The sequence below is a fragment of the Rissa tridactyla genome, chromosome 7, assembly GCF_028500815.1.
Source record: "Rissa tridactyla isolate bRisTri1 chromosome 7, bRisTri1.patW.cur.20221130, whole genome shotgun sequence".
Taxonomy (NCBI): domain Eukaryota; kingdom Metazoa; phylum Chordata; class Aves; order Charadriiformes; family Laridae; genus Rissa; species Rissa tridactyla.
Window position 1 is genome coordinate 39,133,349 of NC_071472.1, and position 17,074 is coordinate 39,150,422.

General features: G+C 42.0%; 1 protein-coding gene across 1 annotated transcript in view; it reads right to left on the reverse strand.

Annotated features, from left to right (window-relative positions):
- Positions 1 to 5,707, reverse strand: part of ZNF804A (zinc finger protein 804A) — a 154,134-nt gene extending 148,427 nt beyond the window's left edge. Inside the window, exon 1 of the mRNA XM_054209066.1 lies at positions 5,594 to 5,707. Coding sequence (XP_054065041.1) covers positions 5,594 to 5,704 — 111 coding nt within the window. The 5' untranslated portion in view covers positions 5,705 to 5,707. The remainder of the gene's footprint in view (positions 1 to 5,593) is intronic.
- Between the last annotated feature and the right edge of the window lie 11,367 nt (positions 5,708 to 17,074).

Genomic DNA, 17,074 nt, shown 5'->3' on the forward strand with positions numbered 1-17,074 from the left:
AGACAGACCTGTATCTACATTGTATTTTAAAGGTAAACGTGCATCCTGCACCCATGTCCAAGCTGACTGGGAGGCATGAAGCTGTACTGCATGGTTGCCACCTGAAGCTCATAGAATCACAGAATGTGTTGGGGTGGAAGGGACCTTTAAAGGTCATCTAGTCCAACCCCCCTGCAGTAAGCAGGGACATCTTCAACTACATCAGGTTGCTCAGAGCCTCATCAAGCCTGGCCTTGAATGTCTCCAGGGATGGGGTCTCCACCACCTCTCTGGGCACCCTGTTCCAGTGTCTCACCACCCTCATTGTAAAGAACTTCTTCCTAGCGCCTAATCTAAACCCACCCTGCTCTAGTTTAAAACCATTGCCCCTCGTCCTATCAATACACTCCCTGATAAAGAGTCCCTCCCCATCTTTCCCGTAGGCCCCCTTCAGGTACTGGAAGGCCGCTATAAGGTCTCCCCGGATCTTTGTCTTCTCCAGGCTGAACAACCCCAGCTCTCTCAGCCTGTCTTCACAGGAGAGGTGCTCCAGCCCTCGGATCATCTTCGTGGCCCTTCGTGGTTCATGTGATCTTCCTCCCCACAAGGCTTACCACATTGAGTTCGGAGTTTGATTCTCGTTTGAGATGATTTCTGTCTGCCTCCCTTGGAGCTGGGGACCACTATTTCAATTATACCTCTGAAGTCCCCTGTGTACATATTCATAACCAAAAGCTTAAACCTATATAAGCGTGTGCATATATAGAGGTTATTGTTATACACAATAATAGATTTCTGTGTTCAGAACATTTGAAACTACAGTCCTTTAACCAACTACTTGATTGAAGTATCAACAAGATACTTAAAATTAAAGTAACAATTTATACCATCTAAAGGTCTAAACTTTTCACTGATCTCCTTGGGCAAGTAACAGGACCTTACTCATCTATTCGTCCAATTAAAAGAAGTGAACGAGCCCTACACAGCGAGTTCTCCATCACTGTAAGTCCTGATGAAACAGATACAGAGCCATTTACATGAGTGGAATACCTAAGGGTGAAATAGCAAATATTCCATCACCACCCGTGCACCAGCTACTCAGAAGACCAAGCAAAGAGCCAGTTCTCTTGCTGACCAACCAGAAATCTTACACATCGCTGGAATAATGCCTTTAAATGGTGCAGTTTATATTCTGAAAGACATTTTCGGGATTCAGCAAATCACCTGTGGTCGTGACTCCGAACAACTGATTTCTCCCTCCAGAGAGCTATTCTTTCAATACTTTTTGAGATTATGAGCTGAGAGACAGCAGCCATGGCAAGGAAGATTAATTACAAAGAAAGACTAGTATAATTTGACATCAATAACTTAAGGCGTAAAGAAATAACACATTAAGTACATGAAAACTTCAGGAGATCCATGGACAATAGGAAGAGTTTGTAGCAAACAAAATTCTATAAATTGCTACTGCTAAAAAGAACAGCCTTCGGAAAAACTTCGAAGTCACCAAGTATGAACCCTGACAAGAAATAGCCGAGCAATAATGCTTATATTCATGGATTAAAACAGTAAGGCATAAGCAATATTACATAAAAATGCAGAAAGAGTATCAGGAATTTATAACATCATTGCGTATTACTGCAATGGTAACACATGGCAAGTTTTGAGTTTCTTCTTCAAAAACCACCTGCCACACAAGGACCAGACAGCAATCAGTTCACCCGGACAGTACTCCACCAAAAAATAGCCACTCACCCCTTCCGAAGAGCTGCCACAGAGCACTCCAGTAGTAGCTAGCTATCACTGTGAGAATGTACGTATTTGAAGAATATTTCAGACACTAGAAACTTCAGTGGGAGAGGGTAAAGCTTTATCCAATGGCCCAAATACCAATTTCATTTAACCAAACTGCTGCATTTTCTGAAGGAACGTTAAGAGTTTGGATGCTATTCTTCCAGACGTGCTGAACCCCTTTCCCAACAATTCGTAATTCAAATTAATTTTCCTGATAAGGAGCAGGAGATTACAATTGAGTAAGGGGGCCCTACCCACACCGAGCAGTTACCCCGTGGGCCTGGGGGAGCACATGTACGCAAAGCTGTACCATCACACTGCCAGAACTGTAGGTAGATATGCGTTCCTTCATTTTCCCCCCACCATTGCACAAGCATTTTTTTTTCATATTTTATTAATTTTTAAAAGTTTGGTTTTTTTTTTTTTACAGTAGCCTCTTTTTCAGTTTGCCTAAATCCACTCTTTCCTTTGTTCCCTCTTGCTTTCTCTCCTTTCACTTGTCTCCAAGCTCAGGTTTTCCCCATATGCCTTGCCTTCCCTTGAGGAACAGAACTGTGGCCTTCCCTTCCTTCTACTTCATATCTTCATCCCTCACCCACTTCTCTCCACCTCCCAAATAACCCCATCTCAAAGCCTGCACTTGGTAGGCATTACAGGCAGATAGGACTTTGGGAAAGGCTGTGCCTGGGAACTCGGTAACAGAAACACTGCTATTTCATCTTTTTACCAAAAAGTAACTCTCTGATCCTCTCCACTGAGAAAGATTTTTTTGGAAGAACAAAGCTTTGTGCTTCAGGTGACCTACTAGGCGTGCAGCGGTTTGTAGCTCTTTCTTCCTGTTACCTTCTGGGAGCTTTGAACCAAAACTTTGTAAAGCTTTAAATGACTTTAATTCTGTGTGAAATAGGTTGCGGGCAGAGGATAGACACGTAAGGATCACCTGCAGGACAGTGAGGGAATAGTGTTTCTCAGTGAGCTCTCTTGGAGAGCAGGGCAAAAAAAGACGAGTTGCAGGTGTATATCAGGTCACTCCACACTGGGACAGTAGCCAAAAGCTCTAAGGACCTTCCTCCCCTGAAACCTCATGAGCTCCAGGTTTGAAGACACACTATGTGCAATCATGAAACCACAACTTCATCATTTGACGAGGACCAGCACTTTCCTACTTTCTGTGAAATTCTCCTGCAGCACATATAATCGTCTGTCTTTCGAGATAGAGTGTGGTGGCAGAACTCCTTAAGAGAAGCAAAGCTTAACAAAAAACATAGGTTTTGCACAGAAGCAATTCTACACTGTACAAGCGGAGGCTGTTTTCAGATTCTCCTCAGTTTACGAGGAAGCAGTGATTTTAGAAAGTTCAGAGCATAGATAAAACAGACCGAGTGCTTTGCAGCAAAATGGAAAGATAAGTCTGTGTTAGAGCAACTCCAAAATATTTCTGGTTTTTAGATTTACAAATTGCTGTTTCACCCAGCCTTACGCTAGGATGGAAGACACCAAGAGCACATTAAAAGGCTGCATTCTTGCCAGAACTTCTAAAGACATACTCTACTTTGTATTAATCAAGACTTTCATCTTTTTAAGTTCAAAAGCCTATTTATAGCTTAAGTGACTGATCCTCTCAAATGATGTAACATTTGATTTTCCCACAGAAGCTGGCTGAAGTGTACCTCACTGCCTCAGCACTCTTAGTCCGAACTATCCAATCACCCGACATCACAATCCTACAGTATCTCTACCCCCTTTAAATTAAAAATCACTCAAACAAAAGTCTTGATGTCTGCATATACACCACTTTTTTCATAGTGAAGGACTTCATTTTGCTCTCCGCAGAGCCAACATCAAGAACTCTCCCATTTTACCCCAGCAAAAACTTTGACAGCTACACTGCTCACTGCCCACAACAAAAGTTTTTAAAGGTAAGATTTCTTTCTCATGGCAAATCTATAACCGATACTATCTTTTCTCACATCTATTCCATCTCACTGAGGAGCAGGGTTGAATTAAATTTCTTTCCAGAGTAAGAGTGTTTCAAAGCCTATGTAATACGTTTATTTGATTTTTAAGTTAACACCAATTTTCCTTAATATATTCTGGTCACTAATGTTTTTACCAGTAAATAAATCAATCAGGAATGTTGAGAATACAGGGCTGGGTTTTTTTTGCCAAGGGAAAAATGAATTTAAAAGCAAGAATAAAATGCTATTGAAGCAGAATCAATTATGAATTGTAAGACAATACACAGTCCAAAAGTTACATCAGAATATTCTCAGTCCTGCCAAATTCATCTTTACTGAAATTGTTCAGTAGAAAGAAGGCGATCTATCATGCAATTATTTAAAGTGTACCAAATATTTCTACAGTAGGTCTTGGTTTTGCAACTGTTAACAGTGAAATATTACATGCATATTGCCATCTCATGGATACTACAAATACTTGTTTAAAATTACACGAATGTAATCCCTAGCAGAAAAATACACAGAATCCACACCAAATAAAATTGTGGTAAGATTTACAACCCAAAAGCAAGAACTTTACATTTGAAACAGTCCAAAAATCTGCCTCAGAGTCTCTCATAGTAGTTACTATTTTTATGACTTGGCTCAGACTTACTTTAATCTCTTTATTTAGGGAGAAATTGCAAGCTTGCCAACTCTAGCAAATGTTAAGTACTTCAGTAAATTCCCCATCAATATAGGTCGTGCATTCGAGGGAACAAGAATGCAGTAATTTCTGCTCCATCTCCTCCAAAGGGGATTTCAGAATAAGACAGTGACGGCAGAGAGCGATAAAAAAAGTGGCTAAGCCCCTCTGTCAGCTCTCCCCTACTCTCCAGACATCTGTCCGCACTTTGTTGTGCCGTGATTGAGATGCTACGTGATGTAGCTCACCCAGCCTGCTGTTATCCTACATAGCTTTTATCTGAACAGGCAGGAGAGCATATGTATTGCCAATAGTATCGCGTCATAACTCTTCCATTAAAGTTCATTAATAGTAGTGAAGCGAGTCCAAACAAGTCAGCAAAAACCACACGAAATCCAACAGATGTAAAGATATCAAAGTATGGCACACGTATATAGAAACAGTTTTCATACCCTATGCAGACTTTTCAGAGCATCTAGCCAAACTACCTAAATCCATCAATTCCTTTCAAACCCAGAGTTTTGCTTTAAAAAAAAAAAAAAACAAACGTGGCAACGAACAAACAAAAACGTATATCGTTTCTGAACCCATTCTTAAACAAATGAGTATCTCTACCCAAACAGCTCAGACCTCAAGTAAACAAGTTTCGAGTCCTTTCTTCACTTTACCAAGCAGGACCTCCAGCTGTCCCCGGCACTTGGGGCGATGGGAGTCACCCGGTAACCCAGGTGGAGCCCTCCTCGCCGAGGGATTGCCCCCAGCCGCCTCCGGCGAGCCGCTGCCGCCTCTCCCCGACTTCACCCCTGGCTGAGGGCGGTGGAGCCCCCGCCCTGCACCTCCCCGCCGAGAGGGGCCTCGGGGCTTCCCGTTCGCAGCCTCTCCGTAACCAGGCGCCGCATCGGCAGCACAGGAAGGATACGCAAGCACCTAGCCTACTGCTGCACCGGCTGCCCCAGGGTGTACGGGGAGCCCCCCGGCAGGGAGGGGAGCCCGGCGGGCGGGAGCTGCGGGCACCGCATCCCTGCGGCGGTAAAGGCACCACTGACCGCGCAAAAAGCCGGCCAGCACCCCGGCCGCCGGCATGCCTGGCAGTGCACGCGCAGCGGCTCCCAGTTAGCCGGGGACGCTGCCGTGAAAAGGAGGGAGGGAAGGGGGAGGCAAGAGAAGAAGCCATTACCAGAGTTTTGTTCCCGTTCTTGCTGAGGGGGCCTCGGAAAACTCCCTTGATGTTGCGAAAGTGCCCGTTGCTGAGGTGCGCGGAGCTGATGACAATGTAGTAGCACTCCATGGGGCCGGGGCCGCCCCCCGGCCAGCGGCGGGGCGCTCAGCCGGCCTGGGCTCGGCGGGGAGGGCCGGGGCCGGCGGGTCCCCGCGGCATGTGAGGTGCCGCCGGCCGGCTGAGGGTCGGCGCGGGGGGTGCAGCCCCTCAGGCGCGGCGCGGCGCTGGCTGCCGGGGGAGGAGCGGCGGCACGGCCGCGGCGGAGCCGTCTGAACTGCCGCCTCTGGCGGGCATAGTGTTATTATAGCGAGCAGCCTTGCCGGTCGGCTGCACTGAGCCAATGGCAGGGAGCCACTGGGCTGATACTGAGAGCTGTCAGAGGAGGACATCTGTCACACGCCTCCTTCACCGCCACCCACAGGCCCCACGCCCCGCTGCCCCCGTTGCGGACGGGCCGACACCCTCCGCCGGGGCGACGGCAGGTAAAGGGGAAGGGGCGTCGGGCAGGGCGCAGAGCCGTCACCCCAACCGCAGCGAGCGCCAGAACCCCGCATGCGGGGTGTGCCCCCCCGCGCCAGGGGCTCCTCTTTTCTGTTTTGGGGGGGCGGGCACCACCGCGGGCGCACGAGTGTGGTTCCTCCGGGATTGGGGGGGGGGGGGGTGGGCAGGGAGAGATGCCCGGGGGTGCGCCACCCCCAGCCCAAAGCTCCTGCCCCTCCTCCGAGCAGCCTCCGCGCACTGCCGCTGCACCCTTTTTTTATTATGTATTTTATTTATTTATTTATTTTTAATGCCTAATTCAGCAGGCACCTTAACCTTCCCGGGGCGGACCCGCTCCCTGGGCCGGGTCCCTGCCGGCCGGGCTCGTTAGCAGGATCGATAGCTGCCGCCGCCCGCCCCTTTCGGCTCTTCTGGCCCGTGACGGCGTAATTGGGTGAAATCGGTCATTTCTCATATCCCCGGGCTCAGGCCAGGCTCCGTCCCGCCCTTGGCCGGGCTGCAGCCGGTGCAGCCCCCTTTCACACCGCAGCAGCCCATCCCCGCCGCATCCCGCCCGGCGATCTTAAAAATCGGGAAGGGTGCCCGGCAAAACTTCTGGGTCACGGCGTGTTTTCGGCGAGAATGGGAAGGGCGGCGGAGAAAGGCCACGGCTGCGTCCCCTCCCGGGGTGCCCGCCGCCGCTCGCCGCCCCCCCCCGCGGTTACTCACGGCGCTCCCGGAGCCCGGCAAGAGCCGGCTCTTGCCCCTCCCTGCCTGGCAAGGCCTGGGCGGCTGCAGGGAAACCGGGAATAACCGTGGGTTTGTTGCAGGCTCCGGCGCTGCCTCTGCCATCCTCTCTGCCTTAACGTACGTATAACGTACTCGCTCCGTTTTATAAAGCCGCTAGCAAACTATGGATTAAAAGCCATGAGGTACATCAGCATGAAGTAACTGTAATGTACACCATACTCCTTCCTTCACCATTATAAGCATTTCCTTCTTTTTGTAGTACACAAATCAGAACTGGCCGCCAGAACCAGAATTTGTCACAGTATAAGCCATGTTTAATAAAGATTCTCAAGTCCTTTTTTTTTTTTTTTTTTTTACCCTAAGAGATCTATGATTTGCAAGCTTTATCACGTAAGAATTCAAACAATTCTTAGCTTAAATCATCCTCCAGCCTGCTTTACTTTTATTCTGGATTGCAAAAATCAAGATTTATGAGGTGAAATTCCCGTGCCAAAAGAGGGAACACCTTAGAAAATAAGCACAGAACCATGACTGAACATCTGCAAATGTCTCTTAGTCAGCATTTACTGCTGGCAACATAATACCACCACTGTCCTATCATCTTGTCCTCCAAAATAAAGGAACTGCTTCCAGGAAATTGGGGGAGGGGGGCAAACACTTTCCTGGCAGAAATTCATCTGTACGGTTTGTGTCCTTGATGAAGGAAGTCCCAGTTTATGACAGGTGTCTTCCTCTGATAAGCATTTTCTATCATTACTTCCCTTCGTACACAGTGAACAGTAAATTTTGACAGCTGTCGCTCATCCTTCAGCATTTGCAGTACTTAGGAAGGAAACTTGGAAATGGCAAAAGTGGAAAGTTTTGACAGCTGAGACACAGGTGAGAGATCACAATTTGCTGCTTCTTGTTACAGCCAAAGAAAAGGTGAAAATGTACATAATAACACTATTTTTCTGCTTGTGAGTATGTACGCATACATCCAGAAATAACCGACAAGTTTATTGAAGTGTAAAAATGATGTCGATATCATAAATATTTGATAGATTTAACAACAGAGCACATTTAAGGCCTGGTTCCACTTTCAGAGAGGATCACAGGTATGACTCTCAAAAGCGTCCTAAGTTTAGGAACAATAAAGTAATGAAAAGATGGAGAAAGAATAACAAAAATTAAAAAGAAATAAAATTATGCAACTCCTTTCTGGGAATAAATATATTCCAACTTGGAAGAGAAGAACAACTTTTTCCACCTTCTAAATGTCAGGACCCCTCTGCCTGGGAATGCAATTCCTCACAGACCACCTACACCACACATCCACCATTTCAAAGAATGAGAACATTTTTCTCTGAAGTCCTTGCACTGACTATTTCATTACACATCACCGACACATTTAATTGCACCTACATACATATGCTTTTTCAGGGTTCTACAGCTGCTCTCTGGCCTTTCAGAGGTCTGCAGGCACTGCTTGCACACTCTTGTTACAGTATGAGGACATGGGAAGCGTCTTACTGTAGAAACAGAGGAATAATCTACTTCGGTAGTTCAAGTTTGAAAGGATCGACATGCTTTGTAACAAATGAGAGTATCTTAAACAACTTTAAAAGCTGCTATAGCGTCTGCTAATGAAGATTGTTGTCCTCTATTAAAGAAGAAAAAAAACAACCCACAACTAAAGACCTCCAAATTACTCTATAAATGACAAGTTCTACTAAATAGCACCTAATAAGCAAAATACACATTTTCTACTCCTACTTATTCTGGTTGGCCTTTTTTTTTTTTGTCTGCTTCTATGATACTTTGCTATCACCAGTTTTCCTTGTGTGTCTTCCTTTAATCCTTCACTGTACTTTTCCTGCCTCATTCTGTTTCTCTATTGTGATCACACAGGCTCAAGATGATTCTTCCTTCCCATTTTTTAAATTGCAAATTTCATCAGTCCCTAACGCTGTGGCTCCTACCATCAGTCTTACCTATTTCTGTCTGTCCTATTCCCCTGGGTAAATATCTGGGGTTTGAGCTGCGTATGCTGCTATTTATTCAAACCTCTGCCATGTAATAATAACCAGTGCTGCTGATTTACTCATTCTCTTATTCTCCTTGATGCTACTTATTTGCAAAAATCTTCAAGGAGTTATTCCTGTATAAAACTGCAAATATCGACTCAAGAAACAGGCTAAGAATTTGAGAGACTTTCTGAATAACTTGTGAACTACAAGCCAGTGAACAAATTACACTAGTGCACAGACATTGTACTGGTTTTCTGCCTGTGACAATACTCAGTATTCTGCATTTGAGCACTTACTAATATTCATCATTCAATAAATACTTCTGGCATAATCCAGAAAAAATAGTCAACAGTATAAACAATCCCCTTTTCTTTAACAGCCTTTAAAGCATGGCACAGAGTATGTGTTACCAAGTGAATATATACTGAGAAATCATTCACTCACTGCTGAAACATAGCCATCAAGGATAGAAAGAAATATCTGTGCTGTAAGTCACAAGAAACTCAATTCAGCTCCCACAGCAATTCTTATTGAATTCAATAAAATTCAGTTTATCCTAAGAATATCTCCCTGTAAGTAATCTGCTGCCTGAGACAACCTTTTTACCGTCTCCTGCACTTTCAGTCTCCTTTTATTGCCTTTTTTTTTTCTTTTCACTTAGCCTTGTATGTTTTTCCCCCATTTCAGATGTCTGTCATTCTTGCAATAAGCAGAAGGAAAAATGGGAGTATCCTGTGTAGCTTTTAAAAGCCATTGTGGTGTAACACACATTATACACTATATTACAACTGTATTCATTCATCAGCTCTGGGGGTGGCAAAGCTAGAAGAAAGGAAACTGGGACACTCTGGTAGCCTAGTTCCTCAGCACATCCTTCACCGTATGTGATAAGTATCATAGCGGGTTCCCTATTTCAGCGCATGACGTAAGTGGAGCACTGGTATCACAAAAGCTAAGGAAAGGCAATAGCGACCAAGCCCTGTAGCATGCGGTTAAAATCATGGGCTGTAGCCTGCAGCCCTCAAAAGTCACAGGAAGAGGACTGCAAAGGCTTAAATGAATATTTCTGCTTGATCCCAAAAGTAGCAATGAAGATTTATTAAAACACACCTTTTTTTTTTTTTCTTTGCTCCCTCAGCCTTCCAAAGCCCATAATTTTATACCACAGCCCTTGCAGAACAGCTCCGGGAAGCAGCAGCCTGGCAAGAATTGTCCCCTCTCTCTTTTCACATATCCATGTAGCATCTCTATCTAACCCCAAACAAATAATTCATGTGGGTAAGAGATGCAAATGCACCCCTTGTATTCCAAATTACCAATACTACCGCTGTCTGCTTTAGGATACTATTGGGAAAAAAAACCTTTCTGTTGTTATTTAATCAAATACACTGTTATCTGTATCTTCCCTGCTTAATGTTTATGCTGCAGTTTCCCCAACAACTCATGCACACTCCTTCTTTTTTCCTTCCTTAATCCCTCCCTAACAAAAAAATTGTAAATGACAGTCGGAATATAAGCCGACATCAACAAGTAACTGATGTACCACAAAAGCATTAAATAGCAGGAGATTTTTACAAGGGCCAGAAAACACCTGATGGTCTAAGCCAAGGTAAAAAGAATCCGCTGCAAAAGCAACTCTTGCCAGTTTCAAACACTGAAAATTCACTCTGCTATGTTAAACACCATCTTACAGGCAAATCCTCCATCATGCATGCTTGAGGAGTGGCTCTATGTGAAGAACAAATGGAGCCAGCAACTGGTAAACGAATCCTGAGAACAATCTGTGATGGAATTAGAGTTTCCCAACATCCACTGAAACCAAACACCCAAGCTGAAAGCAAACACCCAAGTCAAAACCAAACAGAACAAATTAAATCAACTTATGAAAAATCATATGACAAAAATTGAGTCATATAGTCTCATCAAAGGCAATAACCTCCATTTTTCACAACTGACTGCTATATAAAATCCTCTTCAGCTTCACTTCCAGAACAATCCAGCACAACAGCGCAAGGAACAGTCTTCCAGTGACAGCATGGAAAAAAATCAGTAAAAAAAGATACCTCTCCATAAATCAAAAAGCAAATGCAGAAAGATCACACTTTTGTGCACCACTGGGTGCATTTTTGCAGAGCCACCAGCCAAAACTCCCTAAAATCCAGCAGACAGGTTACATAGCTAGCACAACATTAAAGCAAATGACACGTTAACTCCATAAGCAATATCCAAAGAGGTTTCAAGCAGCCCTACACTGTTTTGTACTTTTCTGCAAAGGAAGTTGGCTACATAATGAGCACCAAGTTTTAGTTTTTACCAGTTACAATTTTTTACTTAATTTTAACCAGTTAAAACTTACGTTGTTAAAGAATACAGCACTTCAAAGATATTTGGGAAACTAAAGGCTTTTAACCAAAATAAACGAGGCATCAAGAGAAAACCTGGTAAACAAAAGCAAATTAGTGAATAAATAGGAAAACAGTACATTTTGAGATCTAGGATAGCAGATGGGTTGTGGCCATTTATCAGAAACAGATTCTTTTCTTCACCAGCGTCCACACAACTTTTTCCAGAATTAAAAGATCTGGAGTCTAAAGCATTGATCAAAAGTCTTCCACAGTCAATAGGAAACTTCACCTTCAGTGAGCTTGGGCTCAATTACTGAAGTAGTAGGTATTTCTATAGGAAGAAGTTCTGAGGTTCCCCTCAGGACTTGGCATTAGCTCCAAGCTTTTCCACTGGGTGGTGGTAATGAGATCATGAAGTTCATGAGAACTGACAACAGAAGTACTCAGAACACAACCAGTATTCATTCATTCATGTATTCATTCATTCTGTCTCTGTGTATACACATATGTATTTTTGTGTTTGTGAACACGTATACCTACCTATGTGTACATAGGCAACATTGCAAATTTGTATCTCCATTAGACTTTATGCCACAGTAACGAAAGGATGAATAAAAATGTTTCTAAAATCTTTCAAGGGATGAAAGAAAACATTGAAAACATTTTTATATTTTTTTGAAAGGGCTAGCCTCTAAAACTAATCTTAAATGCTGTCTGCTTCTTTAGCATTTAGTTCCACAACATAATTTTCTCATTGTAAAGGCTGAAGAGAGCTGCGGTGATGCTGACAACAGGTCAGAAAGTAGCACTATAATATTCCCGAATGAGCCAATATAAATTGGAAACCCACTGGGGAAAAACACTCCAGTGGTTAATATTTTAATACATTTCATTCAGTTCAATATATGACACACTATTATGGCTTCCTTTTTCATGTGATCTGTAATAGCCACAGAGAAGAATGGAAATGAAATTAAAAATGATGTGTTTACTTCTCTAATATTACACATTTCAGCAAGATCCATTATTTCGAATGGGATCATTTGGCATCATCTGAAAATCAAACCCCTTTGCAATATTTATGGTTACAACCTCCCAGTTTAAGACACCATAAATCACATCAGGCATTAATTGATTCACTTTCACAGGGCGCTTGTTCTAACAATAGCAAAACACAGTAGAATATTAAATACATGCAGGGGAAGGATATTTCTAATATTGTATAATATGACGTATTGCTATGTACAGTTTAGATCATACCCCTTTACACCACAGCTTATATAAGGAGCAGGCAATAGTTATATATGTACATAATCAAAGAGTTTGCTTTAAACCTTCAGCAGCAGCGAGAACAGTGAGTAAGGCAGTCGGAGCTTTGCCCCATGGATCCTGGGCAGCAGAGCACATGACACGCGTTGTCAATAGCACTGCCAGGCTTGCTTGGGAAAACAAAGCAAGATGCAAAGGCTGTCAGAGCCTTACATCTACATTGATTTACTGTTCTGCACCAAAGTTTCATCTCCTGATTTTCTCAGACTAGACTTCTATGCTTAATTTGCCTTTTTTACTGTACAGTATAAAATGGCTGTAGAACTTCTTGCAGGAGTGTGTATGAGCTGCATGATACATCATCATCATAATTTTAAAACCCCACAATTTTTATGACTTATGATTTAAATACAGGTAGATAAGTGCAGTATGGTAATAGTCTTGAAGTACTCATTATGGTCCTCCTGAGTGGTGCTTAACACTATCAACTTACTGTGTGAAAGGCCCTGTTTACTCATTAGAAAAATTATATTTTTTTTCCACAATAAGTAATGATTTACCAGTCTGTCTGCTGTAGCAAAAGAATACTAGCAAAAGAATTTAATCCAACTTTCAAAATATTAATACTTATGTGCTTAATTAAAGATAGCCATATCAAAATAGCCTCGAGCGTATTATAGATTGCTAGCCTGAAAAAATTTCATTATAAGAAGCAAAGTCAGTATTGTTCTAAAAATAGAGAGGATTTCCAAAGCCTGGCATATTGTTTTTGGCATTTCGACAATTAAAAAATGTCTACATAATCCATTTAATTAAGTAAAAACTTACTCATTAGCTCAAGCTATATAAATCACACTAAGTTTTATCTCAATGAACATTTTCTTGGATATCTGTAAAACCTGTGTAATCAGAAGACAAGGCAGAATACTGTTAATAGCAATATCAAGACAACTGCATGGGTAAGCTGAAAATACATGCCCAAGCAGAAACACAAGCAGTTGTTTTTTCATCCAATTTTTGAGTTGCCTTGGAGTTATATTGCTTTTGATTGCTGAATCCTGAATTAACAGTCCTTCTTGTTTCCAAGAAGGGGGGATGAAGTATTGTTACTTTTAATGACTACACATTAATTTAATTAAAATAATATGCATCCTGACCTCATTTATTTATTATTTGAGTGGAAAAAAGTTTAGAGGTTTCAAGATTTTTCTACTCTACAGTTACGTTCACATGGTCCTTTAGAGCAACAGTTCCTGGTGATAAGTACATGGATAGGGCCACCAAAAATAAACCTTCTCCAGTTTTAAAAGACCATCTTCCACTTCCTTCTTTGCATAATTGTGACACAGTGTGTGCTCAAAGAACAATTAAGACTGGCTTTGTTATCTCTTGTGCAACCCAGGGGAGTGGTAGTCCCGGGGACCCAGGACAGCCCTGCTTTTGCCAGCAAAAACAGTAAAATCAAGATAACAGAGACTTTGTGAAGTTCTTTGTTTCCTTGAGAGGCTGCCATGCCTGATAATTGTCCTTTGCCTCATTACCTGTGAAATGCACATTAAAGTTGACACCCCTAATGAGGGTTTTAGAGATCATGCTAAACATGTATGACTATACCACTCGTCTCTCCACCCAAATAATACTACACGTCACCTAGGGGAGGGAAACCTTGTAATTTTGGGGATAAAAGGATGGAGAAAATGACTGTTAAATTGGGAGAGAAGAAACTCAATACGTGACGGAGCAGTCGACGGGCTGTGTTCTCGTCCCCCACCCCAGGCAGGGACGCCTTTCTGGGTGAGCGCTGCGCCTTCCGCCCTCTGCTGAATGTTACCCCGGGTTGTTGTACTATCATTATTTTTGCTAGAAATATTAACCTTAATTAATTAGCGCTATTGTAGTTAGTGAATTTATCAATGGCAATCTCAAATCTGCGACTGTCGCTCTCAATAAAATGACTAATTTCGATTATTTGTGAATCTGACTCAGTGCAAGTCCTTTGCTGGGACTCTGATAGTAAATCAGTGCAAGTCCTGGGACTCTGACAGACAAATATCAAAACTACAGTCCTTTAATGCAACACATATATATTTTAAAATAGTTAGGAGCTTAATTTTCCATTTTCATTACTGCTACATACACTCCAATGTCCATAACTGTATATTAATGCTTTCTCCACACAAACCTGAATTTAGCACAGAATATTCATTATCTATATCTACAAGCACTCAAAATAATGCATATTTGCTTTTACACAATTTCAACACTGACATCTCCTAAATATATTAAATTACCCTTGAACAGACCTTAACATTGGCATTTCCATTAGAACCAATGACCCTAATGTATGTGAAATGCAAATAGTATAAAAGGAAAAGAAAGTATAAAATGTTTTAAAAGTCAAAACAAAAATAAAACTAAATTATTCCCTGGGAACGAGTGTGCTGTATACTTTTTACAGGAAAATGCATTTCCTGTAAAACAAAAACAAACCAAAACATGTAGAAAACATGCAGAAGAAAACAAAACAAAACAAAAAACACCACAAAAAAACCCCGCAATGAAAAACTAGAAGAAATAAGACACGTTTAAACCTGCTGATCCGGAGTCAATTTGAAAAAAAAAAAAACCACAAACCAACAAAGAAACCTCAGTCCTACTTTTTTTGAAGCAGATATTGAGATCCGTAACTTGTATTTATTAAAACTGAGCCTGGTAGACTCAGCCACCGGCAGGATGGTCCCTCACCCCCTACATTGTCTGAACTTGCCACTTTTAAATGTTTTCACTGTTACACTTCTGTCAGCTTGAAATCCCCATCAATTATGTGACCTAACACTGAAATCATAATCTTCAAGCTTTTCTCTTCCTCTTTACAAATACTCATGCATTACTGCAAGACACTGTATCCCCGTAGCTTCTGCTGGTAAAGCTTTGTTGTCATTACTTTAATTCTCAAACATAAATTGATTCCGTGAGCTTCCTAGTCATTTTCGTACCTCTTCTCTAAATTCCCTCTGCTTACTTTCCAGAGCATAAAATTCTCTTATAAAAGTATATTTATAACCAAATGACCAAAAGTGTAATCTACTCGCAGGCAGATTATATTTAAAGGTCATGGCTTAAAGACAGCAATTTAAGTTCTTTGACTGTATATTCATCTCCATTATGTCCTCCACATTACTTTCAGAAAGCAAAACATGGATTAGTTTCATAATAACACCATAAAGGTTGAAAAGTAGGAGCTGTAACAAAGTTGTCTCATTGACAGACTGAGAATAAAAATAACGTTCAGGGAATGCCACTCCTGAGACTGAATACGAAAACACAGGACACAGGTCTACCTCACTAACTCTTCAAGTAGATATGTCTAAGATGGGCATTCCCATCAAGACTGCAGCCAAGTAAAAATTATTAGGTGCCTAGTGCCTACCTTTGGGGATGGGATGAAACACACCATTGATAACACTTCCTTTCCCTCCACCAGTTACAGAAAGCCTCCGCAATACCATCGTCATCTGAATATTAAGGATCTAGTCTAAGGCCAGGTGGGGTAAGTTGTATCTTCAGCCTACATTAGGAGGAACTTTACTGCTCTTTGATGGTCTCCTTCGTATTTCTTTCTTTACACTTGTCGAGACTCTCCGGTAAGGGCTGACATTGATACTCCAGCCTGCCCTTGTGCTCTCTCTTCAGGGCTGGGAAGCCTGTACTATCTTTCATATCGGCATCGCAGGCTCCTCACATCCACAATTTGTTTTCCTCATTGCTTAATTTCCAGTACAGTCAATTCTTTGACTGTAATTGATGCTTCATGTTGCAAAATGTGTTTTCTTGTCATTTCTCATCTGCAGTTTACTCACCCTTGATATGAGGAACTAATGAGAAAGCTGAGAGAAAACCAAATACTATTTGTATTAATTTATTAGCAGAAAGCCAATTTTTGCTCAATATTGCAACCATGTATTTTGGATTTAACAGAATGTTCCTCAAACTGAAGGCTAGCATTGAAATAAGTGGATTTTGGACAAAGCATTTACTGACCTCATGAAAACAGCAGCAGGAAACCAACTCCAGTGGTAAACACTGGATCATAAAGATGAAAAACTGTATGTGTTTCTGGTCTTTGAACTGCTATTCTACAGAGCAATAAGAAACATCATCTAGGATTTAATTTCCTAACAGAAATAAGAAAGGAATGTGCACACCCTCTCTTATGTGATCTAACATTAGATTGCAGTACATGATAAAAATATCTTAACAGGCGTATACCTAAGGAAGATAAAATTCCATCCCTTCTTCCTGAAGATGCTTGCTATACACAAATCCATTTAAAAATAGCAGATTTCTGGTTTGCAGTGCATGACTGCCTTCAGGAAATGATTTTTGGCAAAATCTGCTCACAGTTACTGTATCATTTTAGTGCTTCTGTAACGGTATCTCATAAAATGCTCTTCGTATACGAGATTTATGAATGAAACCTGTCAAAGTATATGTAGTACAAGAACACCATTGACAAATTTCTTTGTAATTTAATTCTTAACTGTAGTCTAACTGTATCATAAAGGGTCTATTTGACAAACCACCAC